At 38.8% G+C, this 9,509-nt stretch overlaps 1 protein-coding gene across 1 annotated transcript; it reads right to left on the reverse strand.

Moving 5' to 3' along the window:
• Positions 1–1,427: 1,427 nt before the first annotated feature.
• On the reverse strand, positions 1,428–3,530 carry LOC124170066. The gene is made up of 2 exons (XM_046548752.1): positions 1,779–3,530; positions 1,428–1,645 (listed from the first exon to the last, which is right to left on the reverse strand). Exons 1-2 carry the CDS (start codon positions 2,071–2,073, stop codon positions 1,428–1,430), a joined length of 513 nt encoding a protein of 170 aa, XP_046404708.1. The 5' UTR covers positions 2,074–3,530.
• Positions 3,531–9,509: the final 5,979 nt, after the last annotated feature.

Consider the following 9,509-nt stretch of genomic DNA (forward strand, 5'->3'; position numbering starts at 1 on the left):
CAAGAATAGACTCTAATGGGAAACAACTTGAATGAAATAATGGACCAAGTTTCCTCACATGATCGGCTAAATGCAACAATGAGTGGACATTAGCTGATATAAAGCGATCACCATAAATTTCGCTAAAGCCTTTTACAAAATCTATCAATAAGGTTTCAGCCACACCAATGTCAGATAAAGATACAGATACAGAGTTTAACAAGAACATTGCATGAACAAGTTTGAAATAATTCTGGAGCATTCTCTCTGGTAAAACATCATGCAAAATTGGTATTGAAAAATAAAAAAACCAGTTTTTATACTCAGCTGTTTTGTAGTATGCTAAGTGACTTTCTATAGGTCGTGGAGTGCGAGACAGGAAATTAGGGGGTTTGACAATAGCAAGTCTCTTAGACACCAAAGCAGTATGACCATGCAGTGAAAATGACTCAGATTTAAATTTTGGGCTAAACCATAGCTCCATGAGGCGCTTTCCTCCAGTTCCACCAAAAACAGAGTGCATTACATCTATTCCACAACCATTAACATAGTCAGGCATGATTTTCGAGAGTAGGCTCACACCCTTAAACCCAAAAACAGCCTTCCCAGATTTTTCAGCCTCTGCTGCATGCCTTACTGAAGCATTCAAAGTCCGCAATGGGACATCATCCTCATACCGGAAAAAAAATGCTCTTTGACCTCCGGCAAAACTAGCACTTTCACCTTTCACCATGCATTTTGGACAGCTGTAGAAGCCATTTACATTTTTCATATTCATGATGGCTGCTTTAGCTGGCATGTCCGCAGTAGAATTAAGAAGAATTGCTCGAATGTGGTGAATTTCATCATTCCAAACTTTAATCCTTAAACCCAAAGAGCAGAGTTGAAAAAAGTCATAGAGGGGCCTCAAAAGAGCATGGAAGTTAGGTTTACTATGCCCACACCACAACCCTGCAAATAATACATTCTGAACAAGAAATCGCTTTGAATACGGCAGCTCATTTATGATGCACATAAGAGGCCACACAGACAATTTTGAGGAGTTAAACAGAGCCATGCCATCGGTATAGCACATCAAAGTAAAATCATAAACACCCTTAATAACACTCCTGAACTTCTTATGCAGGGAACCATCAAGAATATCATCAACACTTTCTTGATTTAACATATTACGGTGATGGTGCAGAAGTAAATCATGGCAAAACTCATGTCGGCGGAATAGGTTTCTCACTTGCTCCTCCATGTGAAATGAAACAAAATAGGAGAACCTATCACAACTACACTCACTACATATCTTACCCATGGGCTCCAGCCTTCCACATTCAGAACAGCAACGAATGCGTTTGTACATGGGGGTGCTGTTGGAAGAGAACATTTTACGAAGAAGAAACACAGTTTTGATAACTTTGTTATCAGACGGCAGGTGGCAACGAATCAATTCGATGACTTTACTCATGCACGAGTATGATAGCTTGAAGTGCAGAAGGAACGACATAATCATGACGGCACTCTCGCCCACCGTAATTGTCCCCTGAGTAAATCTTTTCCTCAAAAAAGCAATGCGGCTCGAATACAGGTGTTCCTTCATCCTCCGATGTCTCGCGCCCGGAACCAGACGAAAATCCCTGGTTCTCGTCACTCGAACAGTCTTCATACTCATCATCATCTAAATATAATGGAAATAACTTTAGATTAATACATAGGGAACGCATGGATGCAGAATTTAGTAAAATATGATGAAAGGGGTGTACCATTACTTTTTTATGTTTTTTTAATATAAAAATATATTACATCTTCACCTGATTCAATAACTTCATCCTTGGAAAGCCCTTGGTCAGCAACTGATCCCACCTCTTCACTAACGTTGTTATCAATTCCTTCTAACTTCTGCTGATGACCGCTGCGATCAAAAAACGCGGAGAGAAGCTCATTTTGAAAGTTAAGTAGCTGCTGCACCTCATTATCTTCCTCATAAACTTGCTGTGTAGCGAAATCTGCGATATCGGGTGTCTGCGTTTCGTCGAGGCCACGAACTTTTTTCTTGTATCTCCACTTACTTGTCCTAGAGTTACCGCTATAAACCCTTTTAGACATATTCTAAAGGGCAACGGATTGTTTCAGGACAAGGAAAACACAGTACGATGCACAGTGGAATAGGAATCGCCACAGAGTTTACTTAGGGGTTTTACTACAAATCGAATCTGGAAGTAAGGGAATGTTTACCCTTATTTTTTGTTATTGACACCGTTTTCACATCAAAACGCGTTTGATCTTACAAACATCATCAAACATCTATCTTTGGATTGCGAATGTTCAAATTTTTCCAAAGTTGACAAACGACAGCCATCACCGTTACAACCAATGGGATTCCATTATTTTCGATGTATCGACAACCGACTGAACCAACCAGAACCACCTATCAACGAGTCAGATAATCGAGATAATCGAACGCAAGAGGAAACAGTGACTAACGGGGAAGCATCCTAGGTACTTGCTGCACGTGCTGGAAGACTAACAAAGAAATCCGTGGAACTTGGTGTGACTTATCGTTCATCTGCGGTCATCATTCAGCGCTATGCTCTCGCATGATGAAGAGGACAGTTGCGACAGTGTGCGAAGAAGCGGCAGGGAGAAGCCGGAACGAGTAATTATATATTTTTACTCAGACAATTCCACGGTTGTGGAGAGGGACGCTAAGTCCGTTTTTGGGGAGGCTGTTAAGAAAAATGAGGTGAAGACGATTAAGTTTGGTGGGAAAACTGAGAAGGTTCTCATCGTGAAAGTGGGAGGTAAGTGAAGAAATTGATGAAATGGAGGTTCTCGAGTTTGGTGGAACATGCATGTCATAGTAAAATATCCTAACGGCGGAATTTCGTTATCATTTGTTTACAGGCACTGCATACGAAATCGCCGAAGCGAATGATAGATTTGATGCTCTTTTGGAGAAAGGCTATAGCAGCTACCGAGCGGCAAATGAATGCGATGTGGAGGAGCTGAGCGGCGCGGCTAAGAGAGTTAAAAGGAGGAAACCCTCAGTCACCACCTCTCGGGCGCAATTGCCGCCTATTATCAAGCTGGCGGAGGAGATTACCCGTCATGGGGAGAGGGGAGAAATCGGTAAGCCAAAATTTATTAGACGATCGGTGAATTGATAATGATGAAATTAATTGTATTTGGCTGGGAAAGAATGCATTTCCAATCGGGCATGGTGGACAAACTTAAATTAATCGCTAGTTTTCCCCTTGCATATTCCGAAGACACTCAAAACCAAGGTCGAGGTAGTGAGGACCAGCAGTCCTCCACGGATGGCGCTTCTTGCTCGACTGAAAACGTGCAAAGCAGTAAGTTATTATTTAATTATTGTAATCCTCTGGAATATTTCAATAGATGTGTATGCAATAAATTCTTTTTGATTTATTTTAGGAAGTAAAGAAGAAGAAATTTTCTCTCTGGAGAGGCGGCTATGCGAGTTGCGCAAGGGGGCACTTGCAGACAATATGGTTAGTATCTGTTACGTATAAAAGATCCTAGGTCCTGCTTCACTTCCCACATAGCAACGAATCTCTCAGAGACGTCTCACTATGATCTCGAATATCGCAAATGTCTCAGAGATGTAATCGTGAGCCGTTCGGGAATTTTTTTTTAAAGTTATTTAAACGCCATCAATGCCTTACATATATATTTTTCGGTGCAATTGCGCAGTTTTGATTATTAAAATCACGACATTTAATATGGGTTTCTTATTTTCAAAAGGTCATCCATCAAAAATTCGTCGCTAAAAATGATCGAGATAAGTAGGTCACAACTGTATAATTTGCATTTAATTATTTTTTGCCTACATTTTTAAGTATACCAGAGTACAAACTCTTATGAGACGTCTCATGAGACATCTCATAGACCATTTTTTTGGACATAGTGACACCTCAGAGATGTCTCTGAAGCTCTCAGAATGTCTGTGAGACGTAACATGCGATATTCGAGACGTATCCAAGACGTATTTCTGCTGTGTGGGTTGGTTCCTATGGGCTCTAAGTTACACAGTTATTACCAAAAGTGCTTATTTTTGCAGGTTACACTATTCCCAGGATATAATGTGATGATCAGCAAGCAGGAGAAGATTTGTGCCCTACAAGACTGTAAAGGGAATGCTGGAAAATTACAAAGAATCTTGCTGCGGAAAACCCTGGGCGACAATTACATTAAGGGGCACAGTGCGACAGGGCAGCGAAAATCCTCCAAAGGAAATCCGGGTGCTGATAGAGATGTGTTGGCAGCCGTCCAGTGTAAGTTTTCCTATTTAAAAACTGCGTTGCTTGTGATATAAACTTTTCAAAAACTTCTTCCCCAGTAATCTAATAAACCTACATTAGTATGCTCGGAATAGAAAATATATTGAAATCGCTTAGTCCAAATAAATCACCCGTACAGTCCTTGAACACACCGTAGTTAGCTCGGTAATGAAACAACTAGACGTGCAAAACTTATTAATGGGAACTCAACATGGATTCAGGAAAAGCAGATCGTGCGAAACTCAGTGCTTTTCGCCCACGATATTTTAGTCTCCGGGGAAGACAACATTCCAGTAGACGCGATTTTTCTTGATTTCAAAAAGGCATTTGATTAAGTACCCCACGGAAAGTTAATAATAAAACTGAAATCTTATGGTCTAGACGAAGATGTCATTTCCTGGATTAGAGCATTTTTGAGCGACCGCGTCCAAAGAGTAGTATTAGACGGTGCAGTCTCCAATGAGGTTAGAGTCACTTCTGGCGTTCCTCAGGGTAGTGTCATTGGCTCACTCCTATTCCTTCTTTATATAAACGACATTGGCGAAGTAGTGCAGAGTAAGTTACGATTATTTGCAGACGACGCTGTAGTTTACAGAGCAATCCGTTCCAGCCAAGATATAGATGAACTAACGAATGACTTTGCTGCTATCCAATCTTGGTGCGATGCTTGGCAATTAGAATTAAATTTGGAAAAATGCGTCGTAATGAATTTCTGGAAGAAGAATAACTCCCTACAGCGTAACTATATCATTCGGGGCACCCAGTTAAAGGCAGTTGAAACCGTGAAATATCTAGGGGTTAGACTCAATAATGATCTCTCGTGGAATAAACATATTCGAGAAATAACCGGTCAAGCTAATCGTAAAATGGGTTTTGTTAAAAGAGTATTAGGAAAGTGCGACGACAAAGTGAGAGAAATTAGCTACTTTTACCTCGTTAGACCACATTTGGAATACGCTGCCAGTGTTTGGGACCCTCATGAAAAAGGCTTAATATCAGAGTTAGAACGCGTGCAAAGAAGAGCTGCCAGGTATGTGAAAGGTCGTTACGATAGTCTTGTTAGTGTAACTGACATCTTAGATAAACTCGGATGGGAATCTCTGTCGGACCGTAGATTGAAAAATAGACTAAACCTTTTAGATAAATTCAAGAGCAGTGTCTTTTCTGACGAAGTTAACCATATCTTGTGGACGCCAACGTACTACGGAAGATCAGATCATATAAATAAAATAAGAGAGATAGATTGCAGAACAGACAGATTCCGAATGTCATTTTTTCCACGATCAATAAGAGATTATAACGGCAGCAATAGAACTCGTAAATAGATTGCATGACTTGTAGTGTAGCCTACTAACCTATGTAAAACTTGCATGTTTCTTCATTCAATTATTGTTTCTAACAGTATATAGTAGTAGAGTTTTTTACTATACATGACGTTTTTTGGACGGTGTGGTGTGCATGTGGGAGTCCAAAAGCATGCTGCATGCTGGTGATTGATCACCCCCTGCCAAACACCCTAGAGGTGGCTCGCAGGGTATTATGTAGATGTAGTCTAATTTCTGTCACTATTTCAATTGTCAATGTTTAGTAGTGTTAAAAGGGGTCATTACTTACCTGTTCTGACTTCTCTTGGCTTATAGTGTATAATAAAACTACCTATCGTACTTGTAGTTATGGGAATTTCTTATGCTAATTTTTATCAAAGTTTAACCTGATTATGCCAATAATTTCAGATTACCATTTCCTTGTGCTTTGTTAGCCTTTACATGCAAGTGCATTGATATATGGCAACTTTTTAATGTTGTACAAAATTATTCCTTTAGTCCTTTTTCACGCATCTAAAGTATAATTTGCAGTTCTTCTAGTCTGTGTAGACAGCTAGTTTTTCACTCTTTGTATTGCACAATGTGGAGCTTACGACAGTAACCCATTAGTGAGGTGTTTGGTGGCAGCATATTTCTTTTGAAACTCCAATTTCTGTCTGATTTATGTAACTATAACACATATATTGTTAATTTTTTAGGTTTCGTGGCTCACAGGTTTAAGGGGACCAGTAATATTCCCTCTATAAATAAAACTTATAATGACCTGTCGAAGAATTTAAGACGACACCAACAATGGCAAGAGGGGATTTGGCGATACCCTCGCAAGCAGAGGTGAGAATGATTCGTTAGTATTTTGTTACTGGCCTTGGAAGTGTTTAAATTATTTTATTATATTTTAAAAAACAAAGAATTGAGAAAAGTTATTTTGAAGTATGTATGAAGTGGTAATAATATGTTATGTTCCTCATTTTCCAGGATTAATGATGGACAATAATATCTATTTTGTATTTTATAAATTATATTATTTTTGTATTTTATATAATTATTATATTATATAAAAAATTGTATTTTGTATTTTTTAATAAATGTAAAATTGCCTGTATGGATTTATCTTATTCCATTGAAAATCATCAACCTCATTGACTATGTAAAAATTGAATGATTATCCCAAATTTGCTTTTAAATAGGCATAGGAAGATTATTTTAATTTCCGTTATTTATTTGACCAGCTGATTAAATGGGATATGTTATTGATGGGTTGCCAAAGGTCATGCAAATATTTTTTCATTAACTTGAAGTTTTGATGGGTGTTCACAGCTGAAATGCAGTTGCCTTGTACATGTAAAATGAATATTTAGCAATTACATTGACTAAAATCAAATTTAGCATTCCATCTGCACTCATACTTTCCTAATCCGGACTTAATAGTGATTCTGAACAATTGATCTTTGTAAGATATGCTGACTTCTCTTGTCCTTTCAGCTGTGCATATCTGTAGAGATATATTGTGCCTTTTCAAAATAACCTGAGTAAATGGATTATGTGATGAATGATACAGTGAAAAATTGAAGAAAACTGCTATTCAGTCTTTGAATCTTTTTGCTATCTTTTGCGGGCTGGAAAGCCTTCGACTCTTGTCTACATTTTACGGTGTTCCCTTTACATTACTTGCTAAACTGAACCAGTCAAATCGATGACATAGGCTGGTGTTTGAGTAATTCAGTCCCAGGTGAAATGGTACAAACCAGCTAGTCACTAGAACAGATAAGCTCCAATCCGCATAGATCGTCTGAGAACAGAATAGATGAACCCTCCCAAATCCGGACCAGTAACAAGGCTGCACCTGGGTCCAGACCAGTGACCCCACCTGTTGTCCAGACCAGTTAACCCACCCGTAGTCCAGACCAGTTACAGTCTGGGTCCAGACCAGTTAACCCACCCGTAGTCCAGACCAGTTACAGACTGGGTCCAGACCAGTTAACCCACCCGTTTTCCAGACCAGTTACAGACTGGGTCCAGACCAGTTAACCCACCCGTTGTCCAGACCAGTTCCAGACCAAACTGGTCTGGAACAATGTTTCAATTTCTTCACAGTTCCAGACCAGCTACAGACCTGTAGCTCCACCCCAGTTCCAGACCTGTTCCAGATCGGTTACAGACCAATTATTTTTACCTGGGTAGTTCCTCTGGCGACGAAAAAGTTATTCTCGTTCTGTCTGGCGAGCAATTATCGAATGTAAACATTCGCCAAGAGCGAATTTTGCTAGCGACGACAGTGAAGTCGCTCTAGCGACTCGGCGAAAGAATTGATGAGAGAACGACTCGTGATTTAATTACAGCTATACACCATTATTATGTTATATTTTTGATCCCAAATAGTTTAATTGTTATTCAAATGCTTGGCGTACAATCTGTGTGAAGTTTAACCCGTCATATCGTTCTACGTAATTCAATAGATGGGATCTAAAGTGGGTTATACGCTACTAGATCCTTACAAGCCTCTCAAGTTTGATAATAATCACCATCCATTAAAAAATTGTCTATTTTGTGGACTGCAGTCGGAGATAGTGTGATCAACCGCTGAAAATGTTGAAGGTATGCAATATTTGTGCCGAAGGAGGCGTTTGTTATGTTTTGTGCCAGCCGAAGCGAGTTGGTGAAAAATTCTAGAATTACATATCGGAGGAAAGGAAGGAGGTGAAACAGGAGTGTGGGTTTAGAAATCTATTATTACCTGGTTTTGCTGACTTCATTAACGAATTCAAAATGTGACGGTGATTACGAAGACAGTTTGAATGCATTCTCATTTACTAGCATGCGATGTCACTATAGAATTCATAATTAATTGTGAGGATATATGTCATGAAGTGAAAGGGGGTAAGCTGTTAAAATGTTTTTCTATTGCCTTTTCCAAAGGATATGTTTGTCAAAGTACTTCAATAAAAATTGCAGGTAACTCCAATAACAATATGTGGCGTACGGCTTGGTATTTCTTGATGATAAATATATGGGAATGAGTGTGGCAAGTGAAAGATTGCGTGAAAAAGAAAGGATTTAGCACATTTCGTACGTAGTATATAGAAGATGCTGTTTGAGTTTTCCTTGGAAGTTGAAAAATGTAAATTGATGCAGCCAATACAGCTCGTGTGGGTAAAAAAAAGTAAGAATGACTGATTTCCTCATAAGATGGTTTGACATATTAATTATAAATGAACTCGTTTGGCAAATGAGTATTTAGAGTGCTGAAGTTTACTAATTATTGTACCTTTTGTGACTAAGGTAATGATCTCTCATCCTTTTGATGGAAAAAGACTTGGAAAGGCACATTAAGCAAGAGAAGTCTTCCCTTCTCTGTATGTTCCAATGTATTGCCTTCAACGGAAAAAATAGTGACTTTATAAAATAAGTGCTGTTGGTAGCCAAACACAGGTTATGTAATATTAAAACATAGCAAATTATCTACCATCAAAAGTAGCTTCAGAGTCATAGAATCAGTGGTGCCTATCTAGATACCTCAGGTTAATACATAAGAGTGCCAGTTTGGTCACTAATACTTAGATATCTTATTTCAGGTTTGAATATTTTGATATAGTGATAGTAAACAAATCGATACTTTATCTTGAAAAAGTTTGATTTTATTCCACACATTTTAGCCTTAATTCAAGGAGAGAATTTGGACCCTTACACCTGAAGACTTCTAGATCATTAAAGTCAGATTAATCAAGGAACAATTATATTATGGTTCTAAAGCATTGTCTGCTAACAGAATGTTTGAAACAATCAGAATCAGGTGTATTTCTTATGATATTGAGCCAGCTGGGCTACTCTGGCTATTGGGGAAAGCTGTTGTCTGTGTACCTATGTATTTGCTAATGAGGTTGAATTTACAGGGAATGACTGCATGCAACACCCATTA

Source organism: Ischnura elegans, chromosome 13 (genome assembly GCF_921293095.1).
Source record: "Ischnura elegans chromosome 13, ioIscEleg1.1, whole genome shotgun sequence".
Classification (NCBI taxonomy): Eukaryota; Metazoa; Arthropoda; class Insecta; order Odonata; family Coenagrionidae; genus Ischnura; species Ischnura elegans.

Coding starts and splice junctions, on each gene's coding strand:
- LOC124170066 (XM_046548752.1), bottom strand. CDS start 2,073: ATGTCTAAAAGGGTTTATAGCGGTAACTCTAGGACAAGTAAGTGGAGA. Junction 1,646..1,778: donor GGATGAAGTTATTGAATCAG/GTGAAGATGTAA, acceptor CATTATATTTAG/ATGATGATGAGTATGAAGAC.